Below are 21,773 nucleotides of genomic sequence, written 5' to 3'. Positions count from 1 at the left end.
GGCACCGGTGAAATGAAAAGGTCATTGTGGGCTTTAATGCGGCGGCGCCACCCCACAAGGCTGGCTCTTTTAGGGGTTTGGGGGGGGGTGTCGCCTTTCCCAGGGAGCGGCGGTCGGGAGGCGCGACTGCGAGGGCGGGCCTGTTCGGCAGACAGAGGCGCCGGGGAAAGGCCGGCGCTTCCGCCGAGGGAGGCGGCGCTTTCCTCACCGCAAGGCCGCCCAGCGGTTTGCTCCTCCACCCCCTCAGGCCCCGCCGGATACACCGCCTCTGGGGGAGGGAGAGAGAGCGCCCAAGATGGCCGCTCCCGCTGTGGGGCAGAGCCCAGAGCAGCCGTCGGTGCTGCTCCCGCAGCTCTCCATGGATCTGCTGCAAGTGAGTGAAGGCGGAGGGGGCGGCTTCGTGCGCCGCTTTCTCGAGGCCCGGCCTCGTCGGCTGCTTGCCAGCTCGCGAAACGGGGATCGCTCTCGGGCTGCGGCTCGGGAAGGCGAGAGAAGGGGGTCCTGAGGCCGTAGGAGCCCCGGCGGGTAATCCTCGTCGTCGCCGCCGCCTCGGGGCAGCGAGCGCTGGCTGACGTTGGGACTCCAGGTCGGGGAGCGGGCGGGCGGGCTGGGTTGTGCTGCCCGGGAGGGATGCGAAGGGGCCTGGGGTCGCTGTGGTTTTTTGGAGGGTGGAGATGGGGACGGGATGTGATTGCGTGATTTTATGAAAGAACAAGTTCGAGAGAAAGGGAAAAAAAAAGAATAGGTTTAGGACCTTTCATGGAGTAGAATGGTGGACGTGTCTCCCTCGCTCACATTCACACAAGCGCACGCACGTGTCTTCTTCCTCTGTCTTCTCTCAAGTTAAAACCATGCTGGTGCTGCGTTTACTACTTGGTCTGTGGCTGCATCCTGAACCCCAGCCCGTGCCATTACTAAGGGTTAGGTCTTTTTTTTTCTTTTGTGGTTTTCCAAGAGAATGTTGAGTGTTGAGGCGTGCTCGTTTTTTGGTTCGGTTGCTTGTTTCGCGAGTCATTCATGTCTACGCGTTTTTATATTTCGAACCATCCAGTGGTCCTCAGATGAAGGGTGGAATGCAAATTTAATAAATAGGTAAAATAAATAAAAATAGTGTTTTGTGAGATAGCGCCGAATGAAGCATTTGCCCATTGTTCCATTTCTCATATCCCACTAAGTTATGGCCCTATGCAAATTGTGTTTTTTATATTTAATGACTAAAATAATAATAATAATTTCTGTACTGCCGTTCAGCCAAGGATCACAGGGTGGTTATTGTTGTTGATGTTGTTATTTAATTTCTGTACCCTGAAGGTCTCAGGGCAGTTCACATAAAATATCAAATACATAAAAATCAAAACAAAAACAACAACCCAATTAAAAAAAACCCAAAAAAGAGCTTACGATATAAAAACTCATAAATGCATCACATAGTGACAAACAAAAACAATGCAGCAACATTCCCCTTCAGCTGTGAATGACGAAGATGAGTAATGTTTGGACAAGTAAGTGTGTCTAAGGAAATATTGACCATCATTACTAGTAAGATACTGTACTGAAAAACCTTGAAGCATCTTTCAGTACACTTTGGGGACTGAATGTATTGTCAGCAGCATATAACTTGGTTGTATAGCTGACACCAAATACCTATAATGAAAGTTTGTTTATTATGTGAAGTGGTCATGTGTTTCCCTAAGAAGAAATAATATTTAATTACCTAAATATTTCTTATAGGCACACATTAAAGTTGAAAATGAAGATGATGTACACTTCGTGTCTTTTAATCGCAAAGAAGCACCCTTTGTGAAAGTTAAAAGTAAGTTCTTTCTTTCCCCCCATTCATACCTGATGGAATTTCTTTCAATAGAAACTTATTTCATATACAGTACTGCAATCTACATCTAAGTATGTTTGTGATTAAAATTCGGAGTATTTTGAGTAGGAAGCTGCTGCCCTGCAACTTTCTATTCTAAAGTTTAGTCCATGTGAAAGTAATGATAAGTTCATATAAATTGCACAAATAGGTATTGTAAAAACTTGCCTATTCATTTTTAACTGACTGAGCTATACTGGGGGGTAAGGGACTGGCGTAAAGGCAGCCACCTCCTATATTCTGTCACCACTGAATTGGAATAGGAAAACCCACTGCTCTGAAAAACACCGAATGGAGCAACCCCACCAGTGCCTACCAATCATGGGCCATGGAAGTGACAAGACCCATGCCAGACAAAAGCAAACCATTGATTATAATTGCATGCAAACCAGGTTATTACTGGGTTTTGTTTAACAATCCACAGTTCCTCAGGTTTGACACCACAGGGAAATGTTGTTTGTTTAAAAGTACTGTAGATGTGTTATCTTTGTAATCATGCAGGATATGAGGAGCAAGTTAACCTAGGGCTCATGCAGGCTCATTCATGTGACGGGAAATAATTGTTCCCCATTACATATGAATTGGCACAGCAAAAAGGGCCTGAGCAAATTTATGGCTGTGCATAAAAGCCAAATGTATCCTGGCTGGTAATTGTGAACGTTTATAACTGCTTTTGAGTTTTTTTACAATCAAGTGGTATAGAAACTTTATTAAATAAATGAATGAAATGAAATACAGTATCCATTTAATTTTCTGTTTTATAACAATTAGGCCCCTCCTGTTAAGATCTGACAATCTGAAGGCAACCAAATTCCAACTCGCTTCATTGTTGAAGTGACTGATCTCAGGCAGGATGGTTTAATTTATCACCATGTTGAACAGCACTTGATGATACGTGTAAGAACTCTTTTGTCATAGGCTAACAAACTACTATTTAACCCTGTGCAGAGTCTATAAACAGCAGAAAGCCCCGCTATGATGGATCATTGGTTCATTTGACCAGGAGATTCATGGACCTTGTCAAAGTCTCACCAGAAGGTGTTCTTGATTTAAATGAGGTATCTCGGACACTAGGAGTGCGGAAGCGAAGAGTGTATGATATCACAAATGTGCTGGATGGAATACATCTTATTCAGAAAAGGTCCAAGAACCTTATCCAGTGGGTGTAAGTTGATTTTCCTTTATGGCTTTAAAACAAGAGCTGAGATCTTGTGTTAATTAAGCGCAGCATTACTCTGTACTCTGTCTGTTGCATATCAGACAAGTGGCATCACTATTACCTTTTTGGTGGCTATCAAAGACCTTCCTTTCCCAATAAGCCCAAGTAAAGATTTTTATCCCAGTCTGATTATGTACTGGACTTCAAATTGTTTGTTTTTATACATGTTTCATTGTTTCTGTTTTTATAGTTGAATCACTTTGGGATGTTTTATGAGAAGCAATTCATTATATAAATTATCTTAATTGAGTAAAATGGCTCTTGTTTGTACAGTACATGGGTATTTGATTGCAGCCTTAATTGCACTACCTTATGCAACTCATATTATTAAACAAAGGTAGATTCAGTATATAATACACAAATATAACATATAACACACAAATACATAGTCTGATCCTTTGCAGATGTTTGTGAGCTTAGGTGTGCCAAACTCTGCAGAGAACTAGGCTATTAGTAAGTATTCTCTAGGACTTGGCTTCATTTTATGAAACATGTAGCTGCCAATTGATAAATGTTCACTTCCAAGAGTTGACCATGTTCTTACCAAAAGCTTTCCTCTAGATATTGGTATGTAATGCAATGCTGCTTCTTTCTTTAGCGTGTGTGTGAAAGTCTAAAAAAACTTCATATTCTATTTTAGTGGATCAGATATTAAGCAAATTACTATCAGGACACCAGAGCATCAAAAGTTAAGAGATGAACTTTATGACTTAACAGAAATGGAAGAAGCATTAGATGAATTAATCAAGGACAGTGCTCATCAGTTGTATGATTTAACAGATGACAAAGAAAAGGCAAGATATCCTTTTTCTTAAGCATTTGTAAGAGTTTTGACTTGCTGGCGTTGAGCAACCGAGATTAAAATAGCACTAGTAGTACTTCATATGAAAACATACATTCTACTGCCATTGAAATTCCTTAACAATCACGTACACTAGCTTATGTAACCTATCAAGATATCCGTAGCATTCAGACGTTTCAAGAACAGATTGTTATTGCAATCAAGGCTCCAGAAGAAACCAAAATGGAGGTACCAGCTCCTAAACAAGTAAGTGCATCCTGGCATGTTTTAAATCACCTGGATGATTGGGGTTGGATGGCAGTTTAACAGACCTAGCTACACATGTTTTAAGGTCAAACTTAAGGTAGGGGCAGGCACTTGAACCAGATCTCCTCCCTGAGTGGTATCATGTTCCTCTCCCACCCCACCCACCCGCCAACCTGCCAGCCTCAAAAGTAAAGTAAGGTTATAGATGAGCAGCATCTATTTGAGACCCTTCTCAAACTTTTTGTGTGAAAAAACAGTTTGCTGTCCAGGACCTTAACTTGGTTTTCTCAAATATGTCAAGGCCTTGAGTTTTGCAACATCTCTACCTTTTATGGCAATGTTTACTGCAGCATGGGTCCAACCCTGCTCTCAGCCCTGTGTTGGTGTCTTGCAGGACTGCATAGAAGTACGCATCAAAAGCACAAAGGGACCCATTGATGTTTATTTATGTGAAGTGCCATTGGAGGATGCAAATGCTGATGTTTTGAAAAATATGGATAACATTTCGTGCGAAAGTAGACAGGCAATGGATGATTATGGAGGTAAACATGGTAATGAAATTGATGCTTATAAAAAATGACATGCAGCAGTTACAAGTTTCCTGCTCCTTGGAAATTTGGTTAAAACCTGTTAGGCATCAATGCATGTTGTCTGCTCATCTACAGGAATCTTAACTTTTTTATTTTAATGATTTCAGTAGAATTAATAAAATGATTAAGGAGTTCAGGATTGGTGGCAGTTCAACATCTGGGAATAAAATAGAAGCTCAGTATTGAGCCTCAGTGGGCAGACAGAAGCTGGGTTAGAAAGTGCCACCCCAATCTAAAGTTTTAGTCTTAAACATTACAAAACGCTTAGGTTACATTAATATCTGTTATGCTTGTGAGTTTTCACTGCTCAAGTATACCCCACTGGTTTCAATGTGATTTAAAGCACGAGTTGTTTTTGGATGTTACCCCCATACCAAAATATGTTCGGCAGATTACCTGAGTGTGGTTTGCTATTCCAGTATATTCCTTTTCTTCAAATGGCTTGTCTTTTGTGTTCACCTCCACAGTGAGCAATATCAGAGATACGAAGAACTGCTAGACTACTGAGGCATTTGATTACTGAACTTCCACTTCATGGACTTCCCTGGATGTGCTTCATGGAGGGCCAGTGCAGGCACCACAAATTTCTGTCTCAACTACAGTTAAGAGAACAAGAGCAGGCACTGGATTTGCGGGCTCTGCCTTGAGCTAATATTTCCCCCCTAACCTTTCCTTTGGCACAGAAATTGAGGGTAAAGTAGCATCTTGCCTTCTCCTTTTCATGCTGGTTTTGCTCTGGAATAATGTGTTCACAACTAAATGATGAAGTTATACTGTGCTGTCATGGGGGGAAAATCCTTAAATTAAAAATCTGAAAACATGGATTAGGGTTGTCATTTTATACAGGTCTTGTGTGCCGCATATTATAGCCACCCTAAACCATTTCATGTGTCATTAAACAACCTCTCTTTCATCTTCATACATGGAAGTGGCAATGAACATGAAGCTGTAATCAACTGCTTAATAAAAAAAAGTTACCTCTTCAGAACTGACTGACCCTGGAACAAAACATGCTCAGTAAGGGACCATTTTTGAAGAAATGCACTTTAGTTCTGAAGCTGCGCTGTTGCCCAGTGGAATTGTTAAACCATTGTTCCACTGTAAAGATTTGGAAAAATGAAATGTTTCACACAAGAACAAGACTACAGAAAACAAGGTATTTTTGTTTTCATTAAATGGATGTTGTTCATGTGATATGCCTTGAGCTCTGTATGAAACTGGGTTGAAGTCCTGAAGAAGCTGAAATTGCTTGGTTCATGTGTATATATGTATATTATGTTTAAATGGTTATCAGTGGAAATTTGGGCTGCCTCTGTACAGTAAAATAGAAATAAACACTAACTGATAAATATTACACATACAAAGCATTTTTCATTTTTGTTTGACTGTGAAGCTCCATTAATTTAGAGTTGTTTCAAGCCTTTCATGTACAAATTTATAGTTTGTGAACTAGAGCAGGAGCTGTCAGAAGGTAAATTGAGATCTATCAGATGAGTTTGGGGTGACCCAGCCCTGCCTAATTAGGCTGCAGAAATGAAGGAAATGGGGAGGGGGAGAGGGAGAGGATAGACCTGGAATGGTTTTATATGAAAGCGCTATCTTTGTTCCCAAATTCAAAGCATCCACCACTATTCTGCACTTGGCAGCAGCTCGTGGATCTTGGGTTTCTTGGAAAAACATTGATCCTATACACTTGAAATCTGCCCTCTCCTAAATTAATACATTACAACAGGGATGTTTCTTGTCATAAATGAAGCAAAGTCTTACGCATGTTTACTACTACTACTACTAATAATAATAATTTTATTATTTATATCCCGCCTTTCTAGCTGGGTTTCCCTAGCCACTCTGGGCGGCTTACAGCATATCTAAAAACATAATGAAAACATTAAGCATTAAAAACCTCCCGACACAGGACTGCCTTCTGTTGTGTCATTCTTTATTTCCTTGACATCTGAAGGGAGGGCACCACTGTCGAGAAGGCCCTCTGCCTGCTTCCCTGTAACCTCACTTCTCGCGGTGAGGGAACCGCCAGTAGACCCTCAGAGCTGGACCTCAGTGTCCAGCCTGAGCGATGGGGGTGGAGACACTCCTTCAGGTATACTGGGCCAAGGCCGTATAGGGCTTTAAAGGTCAGCACCAACACTTTGAATTGTGCTTGGAAACGTACTGGGAGCCACTGAAGATCTTTTAGGACCAGTATTATATGGTCTCTGTAGCCACTCCCAGTCTAGCTACTTGGAAGCAAGTCTCACTACGGTTAAGGGAGTTAAGTACATGGAATTGCAGTTTCTCTTTTTGCATGCAGTATTGAAACATAACTGCTGTACAACAGTGTGTGGTTTTTTTCTAACGTGGTGCATAATTAACATATTTCATCTTGTCTCAAATTTCAGAAATGTAGGAGTACTACAAATTGGGTTACTGAGTAGTCCAATCTCAGTTTGTCCTGGGCTGGAAAAGAGGCTTTGGGTTGTGTGGAGGCATAATCGTTCACTGACGTGGCGCTCTCCTGTCAGTCCATCAAATGTGTGGGCTAGTGGAAGTGCCTGCCATCAGCTGACATGCCAAAATGGGAGGCAAGGCGGAGCTAGCTTCGGCTCTGTTAGATCCTGAGGTGGCTCCATTGTCGGCTGCTGGTGGCATTGGTCCTGATCGCTCTAGTTCCAAGGGAAGTCAACGAACAGGGCCAAAGAACACAGAGACTGCACCACGTTATAGTTTCGTAACTAGTAATATAAGTTCTCTGGGTTGTAGCCCAGTAATTCCTTCCATAAATAATGTTAATAGAAGTACAGGTTATGGACTATGCCATGATCTGTGTGCTTAAGAAGTAATGGTTGGAATTCTACTTCCTTGCTCAGCTCTCCAAACTGGAACAATCAAGTTTCCTGGAGCTGCATTTTCATAGGTTGGTTGTAGAACAGTACTTCCGCAGCCTATGTTTCCATTTGGGAGAATCCTGGACTTAACACCCATGAGTTCATTTGAGAATAAGTAATTACCTTGGCACCTCCTCTAGTCGTTCCCAGATTTTGCTGTCATAACATCCCACAGAGCCTTGGTTCTGCTTGCAATAGAGGTTTTGGTAGCTTAAATTTCTCCATTCCATCCCTCCACCCTGTTCTGTTCCTATTACAGTTCATACGGCTTGAAGTTAAATTTTGGCTAGAGAAGAGAAACTGTCTTGCATGTTGCATTGATCCGCCATATATGATGCCAGTTAAACAACCAGAAATTGAATCTATGCAAGCCTGAGATGATGCTAGTGAGTACCCATGGTGTTCTGCAATGGAACATCTGAACAGATGTGGCATATGGGGGGCATTCATGAGTCCTACATAAGCAGGTGGTGGCAGTAGCCAGGGGACCTTGCCAGATGCAATTCTTGTGGAGGCTCCATAATAGAGAAACCTTCTTCATTGTAGCCAATTTGCTACTGAAATATGCTGTACATGGAGCTGCTCTCACCTCCTGGCCAATGTTGGGTGCTCAGTCATATATTGCAGTCTGTTTTTGAACAAATATATCAGTTGCTATCATAGTTTGCTTCCTGGCTGAATTCAGTCAGCCGATTTAAGGTATACAGTAAACCTTCACAGTACAACATAAAACATTTTAATTGTACGTTACCAAATGTTATGAGTGATTAGCCTTCGAAATGAAAAGCGATGGGGGAACAGAAGCCAAACTTCTGCAGATCGTTCAGGTCAGAAGACTAGATCCCACAACATTGTGTTTTCTATCATGTTTGTGGAGCAACTAGAATAAAACAGCCTAAGGAGAAGCTCACTAGAGACATATGACACAGACATATATGCATGTATTTGGTTGGAATTTCATCAGAAGCTAGAAGGGCTTCCGCCTAGGAAATGTAGAGAAAATATGGTGCTGTAATACCTTGTGTTTTTAAAGTGAGGATTTCTTACTGTATTTCCTGAGGAAGTTTGGACATTAATATTAGTCTCTCATCTACTGCTGTTGCTCTGGAGACGTCGACTTTCATAATTGCATATTATATTAGGTTGAATTCAAGGTACTGGTACTTACTTTTAAAATCCCTTCCTGGTCTGATACTCACACACTTTAAGAGACAGGGCTTTCTAGTTTAGTCCTTACAGTAGTTTCAGTCAGCTGCCCAGGCCCTGTTACTTCACAGCGGTAGAATTATAGAACTGTAGAACTGCAAAGTTGAAAGGGACATCAACTGCAAGGGCCTTTATCGCAATTACTCCCAAATCCTGGAATGTCGCCCTGTGAGAAACTCGGGGCTGTTGTGCCCATGACTTTCTGAAGAGTGCAAAACTTGCCTTGGCAGCCAATCTGGCACATTGACTGACTCTGCTGTATAAATCATTTTACAAAATCACAGTTGTCGTGTAACAATCTGCTTTCTTACTCCAGGTGGCAGTCTTGTGCTTTTGAGAGGAATCTGACTCTCCCTTTCTATGCATTGCAATGATTCTGGTGGTGCTTCTGTGTTTTTGTTGAGATAGCCAAATGTTTGTTTTGAGCGTGAATGGATTATTTAGATGACACGCTGATAAATCTGTGCAGTCAAGTGGTTATTACTTCCTATTTTAAAAGGCAAAATGCGTACAACTTCTACCAGAGACAGTAAAAAAGCTGCGCTTGTTCCCCACCCTGGGTATTGGTGATCTCAACATAGCTGTCAACTCTCCCTTTTTTGGCGGGGTATTCCCTTATTCCAAGCCACAGCTGTCAAATTTCCCTTTTTTTGTTGGAAATTCCCTTATTCCAGCACCATTCCCTGCTGCTATCCTGGATTGTTAGATATACCGTAGACCAGGCATGTCAAACCTGCGGCCCTCCAGATGTTTTGGACTACAGTACAATTCCCATCTTCCCCAACCACTGGTCCTGCTAGCTAGGGATCATGGGAGTTGTAGGCCAAAACATCTGGAGGGCCGCAGGTTTGACATGCCTGCCGTAGACTGTCCCCGGGACAGGTGAGGCTGTTGATCCCTTATTTTCAAATCCGAAAGTTGACAGCTATGGATCTTAATCATCTTCTCATATGCAGCCCTAGGGATGTGAACGTTGGTTTAACTGTCACTGGGGGACCTTAATTAACAGCTAAGCATAGGCTGAAGTATGCAGAAGAATAGAAGAATATGCACATTCTGGTTGGCGGCTGCAGGTTTAAATTTTTAAGCAATCGGCTGGCGCTAAACTAGGGGAGCCAGAAGAAGTGAATATGGCTGGGTGGTAGTCAGCCAGGATCAATCAGCGTTGGCTAGGGTTTGGTGTTGGACACCACACCTAGAATAAGAAGAGGAAGAGGATCAAGGGAGAAGAAGAGACTTGAAAAGAAGGCTAAGTGGCTTGGTGGCCAAAGGCTTGCTGGTGGCCAAAGGCTAGCTGAAGAGGGCAAAACATATTTACAGCAGGGTCAAATTTGTTTACAGAGCTGAGTGGGGAGAAGTAGTGAGCGAGTCAGTCTGCAAATCTAGGCTCTGGTAGGAAAGCCAGAGCTACTGTAGATTCCATGATGATGCAGCAAAAACAGATCTGCGCTTCAGTAGGTTGATGATAGTGGTTGAAACAGAGGCTTCAACAAAATATCCTAGTAATCGTATAGTGTTGGTGAGGCTTAAGTGGGGTGGAGGAAATGCAAGTGCAAATGGAAAAGGAGTTTTAATCAGGTTCCTCAAAACTGTCTTGTTTTAGTAGTGGTGTATAATAAAGCTTTGGTATTTAAGTGACAGTAGCAAGCTGACCCATTTAAAGAGACAGCACTATATTAAAGTCACCACATAAGCTTGTGCCCTACCTCATCTTGTAATAAATAAGCACTGATATATTTGTTGACTATAGTAATTATATCTTACAGGCTTTGTACCATGCCTAATTGCCTATATCCCACAGTTGCTCTGGGGTTAATTCTTACCTGAATAGCAGCAGCTTGTATATACTGTATCCCAAGGGAATACATTTTTTTGCATACCTTCAACTGTACATAGATATACACGTCATTTTCAATGCTATACATGTTCAATTCAATGCTACCGTATATAAGTCGCTTACATTTATAATCATACTGTACTACTTTGGCTATGTGTTTAATAAAATATTTAATTCTTGCATTGCAAAAAACAAAGATTATGGTGAAAAGTGAAAAACATGAATTGCAAAAAAACCTGGAGCTTACAGAACAAAACCGACTTCAGATATGAAATCAGCACGTTGAAATTGGGTTAGAACAACTGCAACAAAACGCAACAAAAATTTTGTTCCGCAGGGTTACATTTTTACTACCCTGTTTCAGTTTAAGATTTCAGCTATGGTGTCTCAGATTGTAAGAATGCAGCTGGAAGGCAACACAGAGATGTCCAAATGTTCTCTGGATTCTAAATATATCAAACTTTCTGGAAATGTAGTTGCTTGGAAATCAACAAATGACAACACAAACTGCTTGCATATAGCTCGGCTGAAAGTATGTGTTTTGCTTTTTGTTTTGTTCCCTCTGCTGTCTCTACAGCAGCAATGAGTTAGATGATTCTCTCAAAAGTATAAATCAAGCTGGAGTGATGTGAGCTAAGATGGGATTTTTGTATTCATCTGTAAAATTAACAGTGCAGTTTTCAGCCAACCACACCCAGAGAGAGAGAGCATAGTAGAACCCACATATATATATAGTATCAACAAGCAAGTGGATAAGAGTGATCCAGCACATTGTGTACTTGGACTTTTGAAAAGCTTTTGACAAAATTCCTCACCAAAGGCTCCCGTGTAAATTTAGCAGTCATGTGATAAGAGAAGAGGTATTCGTATGGATTGGCAACTGGCTAAAAAAACAGGAAGCTGAAGGGAGGAATACAGAGACAGCTCTCACAATGGAGGGGTGTAAACGGCAGGTATCTATTCTGAGGGAAGGTACTGGGCCTATGCTTTTTAACTTGTTCACAAATGGCCTGGAGAGATGGGTAAGCCAATGCTACAGATAAGCCCACATTATGCAGGGGTATGAAAAACAAAATGGGATCGTGAGGGGCTCCTAAAGTATTTCTCTAAACCAAGTCCATGGGCATTAACATGCCTAATGCTATTAAGTGTAAGTAAGTGTAAAATGGGAGGGGGGCAATAAATCCTACCACATATAGATATGCTGATGGGAGCTGGACTGGCAGTATTTATTTGTTCAGGAAAAGGATGAAGACAGCAACTGTCCTATTAGTGACCTTTTGCAAGCTGCTATGCAAGTTTTTTGGCTAAAGAACTGGGTAAAAATGCTGTAAATAAATAAATCTTGGCGTCATGGTGGATAGCCCCATGAAAACATCAACAACACAGTGTGTGGCTGTGTATAAGGCAAATTTCATGCCAGCGATAACCAGGAAAGGGATTTAAAACAAAAATGCCGACATTGTAATAATCCCTTTATACAAATCTTTGGTGCTTGGAATACTGTATCTCTTGTTCTGTTTGGTGCACCTCAAAAGGGATACTCTAGAGCTGGCAAAGATGCCACCAAAATGACCAGGGGCTAAAAAGCAGTGCTTATGAGGAAAGGTTATGGAACATACAGGACTTTTTACTTTACAAAACAGGCAAGTAAGAGCGTGTGTGAAAGAGGGGTCTTGAAGTCATGAAAGTTATGAAGAAAGTACCAGAAGAAGGATCTCTCTCGTAACCCTAGGACCTGCAATCATTCTGTTGATTTGGGGGTGGGGTTCAGGAGACACTAAAGTATTTATTTCACCTTGAGTGAGAGGCAAGGAAGGCCTCCCAGGGTGAGAGACTGGAATAAGAAAGAAAAGCTCCCAGGTGAGAGCTAGGAGGGTCCATCACTTTCTGGGTGAGACAAGGGCTTAGAGTGGCCTTTGAGAGTGTTTACCATACTTTCTTTTCTCTGTTTTTACTTAGTTTATTTTATTTTATCTTATTGCCTTATGAAAAAGCTTTAATAAAAATCTTATTTAAAACAAAAATTTCATCGCACAGCACATTGTTTTAACTATGGAATTTGCAACCACCAAATGTAGTGATGTCCACCAATTTGGTTGCTTTTAAAAAGGGGTATCAAGATCATGGAGGATAAGGATCTTAAAGTCTACTGGCCATGATGACTGCATACTACTTCCAGAATCTGACACAGAATGCCCCTGAAAACTTGTTTCTGGGAAACAAGAGAAGCTGAACAAAATAACACAACACGATGGCCAATAACAATGGCACTAAACACTATTTCTAAAGTAATACAAATAACCAATCAGTGACTACAGTTTCATATGAGCACTGATCCAGAGCATATTTTCTACAGCGTTTATATATATTTACTTACATGTAAGATTGGCTTGTTAAGAAATTGAACTGCATCCTTCTCATATCAATTCTTACAAGTCTGGCTGATGAAGAATTGATCAAGATTGGCTGATGAAGCATTGAACGAAACAGATTGGTTATCCGGAAACTGTTCCGGCGATATTTGGTGACAGACTATGTATATATCGAACTTTTGAATTATTCTACCGCGACTGGCGAAGAAGATTTAGAGACTTTGGTTGCAATTTATGATCATTTGTATTAGTTTATAAATAGTGTTTAGTGCCATTGTTATTGGCCATCGTGTTGTGTTATTTTGTTCAGCTTCTCTATATTGCAACACAGGGGTCTGTTTACGGGAAACAAGAGAAGGCTATTGTGCTCAGGTTCTACTTGCAGCCTTCCTGCAAGCATCTTGGTTGGCCTGTTGAGAAACACAACACCGGACTCAATAAGTGATTCTGCAGGGTTGCTCTTATGTTTTGTGATCTCCCTCCTACTGCAGCCCCATAACTCATTGTTTGGGTTACGAACTTAATTCGTTCCGGAGGTCCGTTCTTAACCTGAAACCGTTCTTAACCTGAGCCATGTTTTCACTAATGGGGCCTCCTGCTGCCGCCTTGTTGCTGGCACATGATTTCCGTTCTCATTCTGGGGCAAAGTTCATAACCCAAGGTACTACTTCCGGGTTAGTGGAGTTTGTAACCCAAAGCGTTTGTAACCCGAAGCCCCACTGTATAGTTTCTTATATATAGTTTAACATTGTTCTTCATTGGGGTAGTTAGTCCACCTTTGGTCCCTACCTGGCACTTGGCTCTCATCTTTGGCTCCTAGAAGCTGTCAGCATGCGGCAGCAGCCACACCCTGAGAACGTCTTCAACTGGACATATCAACCAGGTGAGGGTAGCCACAATGAGTGGACGAGACCAATAGTGGGTCCAACAGTCAAGAAGGTGGTTTGTGATGAGCTGTAGAGGGAAGCGAGGGGCAGGTGGGGCTCATCAGCCTGGGAAGGTAGGCCACCTAGAGAAGGAAAACTCTGGTGCTAAACCTCTGCTGCCTTGTAGGATATCTGCAGGAGAAGAAAAGGCTCAGGAGCAAACCCTACACAAATCCCGAGTGGAGTGCCTAAGACAGTTGGATGGTGCCTTTTATGCCTCCTTCCAGCAACTCCTGTAGCCAAACTGCTGCCACGCGTATTGCTATGCTTTCCTTTGGACCGCATCAACAAGGCTGGGAGGATGGCTGTTTGGGCAGCCCAGGACCTCCATGCACACTGCCCAGGCCTGGGGAGGTCACTTGGTACTGCTAACATACTGGTTTGATTTCACCCGTGGAGGCGCACTCCATTGTCTCTTGAGACAGACGGATGCCAAAGACTGATTGCTTCTGAACTTTCAGCATGTGCCCACATATTTCCCAAAATATATCTGCAACTGCAAGTGCTCTGCTGTACTGTTCTTTTTCACTGAAAGTCAATAGCATGCCTGAAGCTTATATGTATTTCTGAGGAATCATGGAATACACACAACTATGTGTTTGATGTTCTTATGCTCCAGCAGAGTTCTCCTCTTGGCTTTTGGTGGCTCGGACTGAGCAAGGGGATCAGGGTTCCAGGAGCCACGGTCAAGAGCTAGGCTGAAGGTTGAGTTCCAGAGAAAACAACAATATGAAACAAGTCACAAGGAACCTTAGCATCAAGTTGCTCAGACGGACACACCAAGCAAGCCTGAAGTAAGATTTATATAGGGTCTACCAAGCCGCTACTCAGGTCTTCTGGTGCAGCTGGGCTGCCTTCAGGTCATTATGTGAGTTGCACTACAGCACAGCAAAGATTAGGCCAGTAACTCAGTGGTTTAGGAAATAAGGTGCAATGGTTCTGCTGCTAATAATACCCTGATGGTGTAGTCGTAGTGCTTGCAGAAATGGATGCAAGGTTCTTAAGTTCTGCACCTGCTTGGGGTAACTTTTCTTTTAGATACGCTTTAGCACCAGAGGCATGGAGAAGCTGGTGTGCAGATACACCCAGAAACTTAGGAAAAGAACCCTTCAGGGGTAGCAGGGAAGCATTCTTAACACTCTGGTCTGGGGATATTTTTGTCCCTGCAAGCGTGATGGATGCAGCTTCATGTTGGCAGCTTTAAAGGCAAATTATTTGGCTTGGGTACTAGTTTGATCGCTTTTTCTAACTTTACTGCCAAGGTTTGTTTTTTAAATGTTCATCTGGAACGGAATTATAGTCTACTGGCTGTCCTGTGTGACCTTGAGCAAATCAGGTGGTAACTGATTCCCTGCAACGAACATGCAAATTAAGGACAATTGCATGAATCTTTTGATCAGAACCATTGTGAGGCCTACTAATTAAATTTCAATCTGCTTTTCAGTACTGCAGTTTTACTCATTATAAAAGTGGCAAATTAATTAATCTGTAATTGTGCCAGACCAGACTCCATTCACAAAGCAAACACATTACTGTGTATTTGCCAGGCTCCGCAAACTATCCGAGTTAATGCAAAACTTGTCAGCTACTGTTTTTGCATCCTGCCCTTGTGTACTTCCAAGGCCCAGGGCAGTCATTCTATTTATTCCTGCACCAAGCCAGTCAAACTGAGACAGTATCGTTCCAAAAGGCACCCAGTGGGCTTCAGTCCAGATATTTTCAAGTTTATATATATAATTTCATTCTATTCACTGGCATTCAACTAATAATGCAGTATGCCGGTCAGTAACTGCTTACAATTTACATACAGAAACAGTAACTATTGCTTACGAAATCTTCCTTACGTAACTGTCTGTGTAACAAGAAAGACGCATTAAGGAGGAGGCAGGCAGTGAGGAACTGCCATCTTCCCTCACGGCTACTTTCAACAGCTGGGATAGGCCCCTCTTCTGGAGACAATTATGACCAACTGCATTGTGAGGAAGAACCCCATTTGCTTTGGGTGTGATGGTATCAATTTGGGCCACATTAGCCTACCTGCCACAACAAAGTGGCAGATTCTGTCTAGCTCTCAGACATGCCCTGTAAGTGCAACAACAACTGGCTGTATTACAGCAGTTCCAGGAGCTATGTCACCATGATTTTTTCTCAGAGGCGGCTAAGGCCTGTTTGTGTTTTTATAATGTGACCAGCCCCTTTCCATCCAAGGTGGTCATTATAAATTCTTTATAAATTAGAATGCTGTGCCTAACTTTTATTGTTTTCGTTTTCCTTCCCCATTCTTTTTTCTTTCTTTCATGTCTTTTTGATTGTAAACCTGAAGATAGGGACTACTGTATGTTATTTTTATTGGTTTGTGAGTTGATGTGGGAACTTTTCTACCTGAAGACCAGGGTAAAGATAAAGGTAAAGGGACCCCTGACCATTAGGTCCAGTCGTGACCGACTGGGGTTGCGGCGCTCATCTCGCATTATTGGCCAAGGGAGCCGGCGTACAGCTTCCAGGTCATGTGGCCAACATGACAAAGCCACTTCTGGTGAACCAGAGTAGCACACGGAAACGCTGTTTACCTTCCCGCTGTAGCGGTTCCTATTTATCTACTTGCATTTTGACGTGCTTTCGAACTGCTAGGTTGGCAGGAGCTGGGACCGAGCAACGGGAGCTCACCCCGTCGCAGGAATTCGAACCACCGACCTTAAGATCGGCAAGCTCTAGGCTCTGTGGTTTATCCCACAGCGTATAGACCAGGGTATAAATATATAAATAAGTAAATAAAATTAACTGCCAAGCTAAACCCATACTAGGAGAGGTAAATTCAGCAGTGTGGGTTAGAGCCTCGTGTTGGGCAAAAGATTCCTGCATTGCAGGGATTGGACTTAGATGACCCTCATGGTCCCTTCCATCTCTACAGTTCTATGATTCTACTACTGACAACAAATGCTGTTGGCATCTGTCTGTCTTGAGAGACAATGGAATGCACCTCCAGGGATGAACTGAAACCGTGTGTTAGCAGTACTGAAATGACCTCTCCAGGGTCACATTACAAACTGTGAAGTAACTGCGATTGCTACAAAGCACAACTAGATTGTATGATTGCTTGAAAAGAAGATTAACGCCCAGGGGTTCAAATTCTGGACCAGGAACCCTGAAACATAGGGGAGAAATGATTAACTGCTGTGAGAACATAAAAAGGCACTGGGGATATTCTGTGGCCAGCAACAACTATGTAAGGAAATGAACTACCGTATTTAATGTCTGCCCTTCATGTCAATACCTTTTAATATTTAATCATCTTTAAACGGAAGATTCTTGCATGTAGCAGTCAACTGCATCACACATTATGTGAGAATCTCTACACAATGACATGAGATCCGAGTATGTACACACAGAAGTTTTCTACTCAGTACACAGGGTGGAATGAAACAAAAAATAATTAACTCTAGCATTGTACATACATAATTCAAAGTCAGAAGTGGCTTCTGCTGTGCAAAGGTAGAGAGAATGAGATTGTTTGAGCCTCCGTTTATTGTATTCTGGAGATGAGGATTACAAATTGAAAGAATGCATAACAGGGGTTTTAAAATCTCCCGTGGCACTGTATTGGAATGTTTCAGGAAAGAAGGGGAGAAAAAACCACCCCAAGAAATTCAACAGATACAGCTTCTTCATCTACCTGATGCTTGGAAAAAGCTTCTTTTTTGCATTTCTGTATTCATGCATGTGTTTGAGGCATAGAAACCAAAACCAAAAATAGGAGGCAGTCACCACAGTAGAGAAGTTGTAACATAAAAATTTTATTAGGGCCAAAATTCACAATGTGGTATGTGATTACAAAGAACCGTTCCTAGGGTTGCTATATTTTGAACTAGGGGCCTTGTAGCTATAACTATTAACAGTAGTTTGATCTCTAGTAATGAGTACATGATCATGTTTAAATCCATGCAAATAATGTATTTCACTGGTAGATCTCCACAGGCTGGTCCTTTTTGAAAGGCACAAAAGGAGGCCAAGATATGGTCAGTTGGCAACCATGACTCTTTTTCAAACTACAATTTCTACAGACTCTCTGAAGAAGCAGATGTTGAGATATAAATATACGACGACTCAACAGGACCCACCTATGACATCATCTACTCAGCCAATCACCTTTCTTCTCTCTGTCCCCTTATGATTTGAAGCTTGCTCAACAGATGACAACTGGCAGTTGACTACTGGTGCTTGAGGGTTCCAGTATCCAGGGGCGTAGCAAGGGTGTGTGTAGGGAGCGGGCTGCCCCGGGTGCCACCCTGGAGGGGGGTGACACTCGGCGCCCCCAACTCCCAAGCCAAGCCCCGCCACCCGGTAAAAGGCCTCGCTCAGCGGCTGGCTGTTCGCTCAGCGGCTGGCTGTTCACTCAGCGGCTGGCTGTTTGCTCACTTGCTCGGCGTGTGCTTTGCTTCTTCCTGCTGGGGCAGAGGCGAGGGGAAGGCCAGGAAGAGGCATCAGCGGGATCCCGGTGCTGGAGTGGCACCGCCGGCAACCCGCTCCATAGCACGCATGCGCAGTGTCGCTATGGAGTGACGCTGCGCATGCGTGCTACGGAGCCGGTTGCCGCTGCCAGTATCAACTTTATAAAAATGATCATTGCCTTCCTTTTATCTTTTCTATGCTGAAAGCCCTCTTTAAGAGACAAATAAAAGGAAGCAGGTCCTTATGCAGCACATGGTTAAACTATGGAATCTGCTTCCACAAGAGGCAGAGATGGCCACCAACTTGGATGGCTTTAAAGAGAGAATAACAGAAATTCACAGAGAAGGGATCTACTACCGTATTGGCACTTTCCCCCCAATTTCAGACCCTGAAAAGTTAAAAGTGTGATTTATATTAGCGACCTTTTACCATATGCTGCTGAAAGCGGCTGGGGAGCACGGGCCACCAACCAGCTGGGAGGCGAGTACACAGCTCCCCCAGCCACCGCTAAGCATATACCATGCAAATTGGTTTTGTGGAAGTGGGAAAAAAGGAATTTTGATCTAAAATAACTATTTCCCCATGTTTTTAGCTGCAGCACCAGTTACCAGTTGTACCTGAGCTGAGTAGTGACAGTGTTTTTGATGACAGTGGAGATGATAAAGGGGATGTTGAAACCTTTCCAGTCTTGGCGGTGGCTGGGGGAGCTGCGCATCCACATCCCAGCTGGTTGGCGGCCCTGCTCCCCAGCCGCTTTCAGCAGCACATGGTAAAAGATAGGCTTCCCATCAGTGGAGCAAGCCAATTGGTTCCAAGACTCAGTTATTAGAAATATCAGAGATTCTACCTATATACTCATAGCTGTCTTTTTCATTGCGTGTGACAGATCTTCATCCAGGGATTTATAATGAAATTCCAGGGCAAAGGTAAGTAGATGAAAGCATATCTCTGAAGACTTTTTTGTTTCCTCAGCAGAGATGCCTTGCTGCTCCACAGAATGACAAGCTCTGGAAGAACTGGGTAAACTTTTAACTTAGTAATGCAAATACATGCACACCAGATACAGGGATGATCCAGAGATATCAAAGATATTCTTAGCTCTTGCCCTGTTGCATTGCCCACCCACCCCACATCTCTTCTTCTGGCACTTGAGGCAACTAGATGAGCTGAGAGGGTACATGTGAGGCTTTGAGCAGGGTTGGGATTCTGGAGATGCTGTGATAGCTGCAGGAGAAAGTAGAAGAATAACCAAATAAACAAAAATACTTCACAGTGAGTTTATTTAATTTCACAGGCACTTACTTGCAAGTTAGTGTGCTCGGGATTATATTGGAAACATTTCAGCCTATGTGCATATAAAGTAACTTTAGAGGTTGATGTGTTCACTAGAGGTAAGCTTGCCCATAGAATAAAAATAGCAATAAATGAAATAATGGAAGAAACTTATGCTTAAACAGCAATATCATTTATCCATATTTTGGTACTACATGGGTAGTGCAGTATGAGTAATTAGTGGAATAAATCTGGGTGCCCAATGGGAAACCAATGCAACCTATTGGAGATTTAGGAATTAGCAAGCTATCTCTTAGTACCCATTGCCGATGTATTCCTACAGTTCCTACACATTATTATTATTATTATTATTATTATTATTATTACTACAGTATTATTAAACCTACCTTAATGCAGGGACCCAGGTGGCGCTGTGGGTTAAACCACTGAGCCTAGGGCTTGCTGATCAGAAGGTCGGCGGTTTGAATCCCTGTGACGGGGTGAGCTCCCATTGCTCAGTCCCAGCTCCTGCCAACCTAGCAGTTCGAAAGCACGTCAAAATGCAAGTAGATAAATAGGAACCGCTACAGCGGGAAGGTAAACGGCGTTTCCATGTGCTGCTCTGCAGGCCCGGCTCTAGGTAGACCCCCGGTGGCGCAGGGCACCATGGCGCCGGCCCGCCAGGAGGGCGCCGCGAGCTGCGCCCGCCCGCTGGCCAGCCGATCCGCCGGTCCGCTGCGCAGCTGCGCCCACCCGCCCACCGCGCTGGGAAACGGGGCGGGAGGGCGCCAGAAAGATCGCGCTGTGCCTGCCCGCCCGCCACTGCGCCCACCGCGCTGGGAAATGGGGTGGGAGGGCGCCGGAGAGATCCGGCGCACCACAGCGGCAGGGGCGTTTAAGACGGCCCTGCTGCTCTGGTTTACCAGAAGCGGCTTTGTCATGCTGACCACATGACCCGGAAGCTGTACGCTGGCTCCCTCGGCCAATAATGCGAGATGAGCGCGCAACCCCAGAGTCGGTCACGACTGGACCTAATGGTCAGGGGTCCCTTTACCTTTACCTTAATGCAGCTGGGAATTCTTTTAAAACCTCATTTGTTGATCTTTCCTATGGGCAAGTCTGAATTTGTGCCAGAGCTGAGCGGAATTTTCCTTCCGATACCAGAGCTGAGTCCTAAAAGACCTAATGAGGGGACACAGCGGAGCGGCATTATGGATCTACTACTGCATCCCAAGCTCTACTTGTTTGTGCTAGCCAGTATAGAAATTGGGTGGGGGCATTTATTATTTCCTTTTTTTTACTGTGTGATGAGCCCCCTTGAGAATGCTGCAGGGCTTTGAACCCAGCAGATCCAAACCCATCAGCACCTTGCCCTATCTTTGAGATCTACCGCTTGCGATCACTGACGGTAGCTTGATTTATTTACCAGACTTCTTATCCGCCCATCACTGTATTTATTTGACAAAATTTATGTACCTCCCTGTTTCCATAAAACCTCTAAGCAGAAGTATTGAAATTATAAATTGTATTTATAATATTATTATTAATTGGATTGAAAACAGTAGTCCCAGGCCTCACCCCGCAATCTGAGGCTTGGTGACCGTCCCCCCCACTCAAATCAAGGTGCGTAGTCCGACCCCAAGTTATTATGGCACCTGCTGATGCATAAAAACCCCACCAGAGCCTCCTTCTAGGAACGAACAAGCCATACATTAAATTAAAAATAGCCGCTTGCCGCCCTCTCACGACACTCCAGACCAGCCTCGTCTGAGGAGAGCCGCCTCGCTTTAACCCGGCAGCAGGAGAAGTTTCGCTTGGCCGTTGGGCAAAGCGGGGCAAACCGTTGGCGGGCACGAGAGCGGCCAACGGATTCAACTTCTGCCCCCTCCCTCCTCGCCCTCGGGAGCTTTATATGGTCTTGCGTGCCGCCGTCGCGCGAAGCGCCGCTCCAGGGGCCGCCTCCCGGAGGCTAAACGCTCTTGCGCTGCCCCCGCTATCGCGTTTTGCGTGTTTCCTGTTGCGCGTGTGTGTGTCCTCTCGCTCCCACACCGGGCAGTGAGTTGGGGAGCGGAGGTGGTTTTGCTGAGTTGATTGAGTCA

The 21,773-nt window shown here is 43.6% G+C and overlaps 1 protein-coding gene and 1 long non-coding RNA gene across 4 annotated transcripts; one reads left to right on the top strand and one right to left on the bottom strand.

Moving 5' to 3' along the window:
• Window positions 1-275: 275 nt before the first annotated feature.
• On the top strand, window positions 276-6,068 carry E2F6 (E2F transcription factor 6). 3 transcript variants are annotated; one of them, XM_060272482.1, is made up of 7 exons: window positions 276-373; window positions 1,732-1,813; window positions 2,819-3,029; window positions 3,730-3,889; window positions 4,024-4,137; window positions 4,532-4,679; window positions 5,195-6,068. In XM_060272482.1, the coding sequence occupies exons 1-7, from the start codon at window positions 296-298 to the stop codon at window positions 5,224-5,226; spliced, it is 825 nt and encodes a 274-aa protein (XP_060128465.1). In that variant the 5' UTR covers window positions 276-295; the 3' UTR covers window positions 5,227-6,068. The 3 variants fall into 3 exon arrangements, with proteins under 3 accessions (XP_060128465.1, XP_060128464.1, XP_034965732.1); XM_060272481.1 differs by having other exon boundaries at window positions 2,819-3,035; XM_035109841.2 differs by lacking the exon at window positions 4,024-4,137 and having other exon boundaries at window positions 2,819-3,035; window positions 3,730-3,883.
• Window positions 6,069-17,927: 11,859 nt separating this feature from the next.
• Window positions 17,928-20,266, bottom strand: LOC132591883 (uncharacterized). The gene is made up of 2 exons (XR_009557308.1): window positions 20,082-20,266; window positions 17,928-19,626 (listed from the first exon to the last, which is right to left on the bottom strand). It is a non-coding gene; the product is annotated as an uncharacterized LOC132591883 (long non-coding RNA).
• Between the last annotated feature and the right edge of the window lie 1,507 nt (window positions 20,267-21,773).

This window comes from Zootoca vivipara, chromosome 3 (genome assembly GCF_963506605.1).
Source record: "Zootoca vivipara chromosome 3, rZooViv1.1, whole genome shotgun sequence".
In the NCBI taxonomy this organism is placed as follows: Eukaryota; Metazoa; Chordata; class Lepidosauria; order Squamata; family Lacertidae; genus Zootoca; species Zootoca vivipara.
The sequence above is the reverse complement of the archived record's forward strand: the minus strand, read 5'-3'. Positions and strand labels throughout refer to the sequence as shown.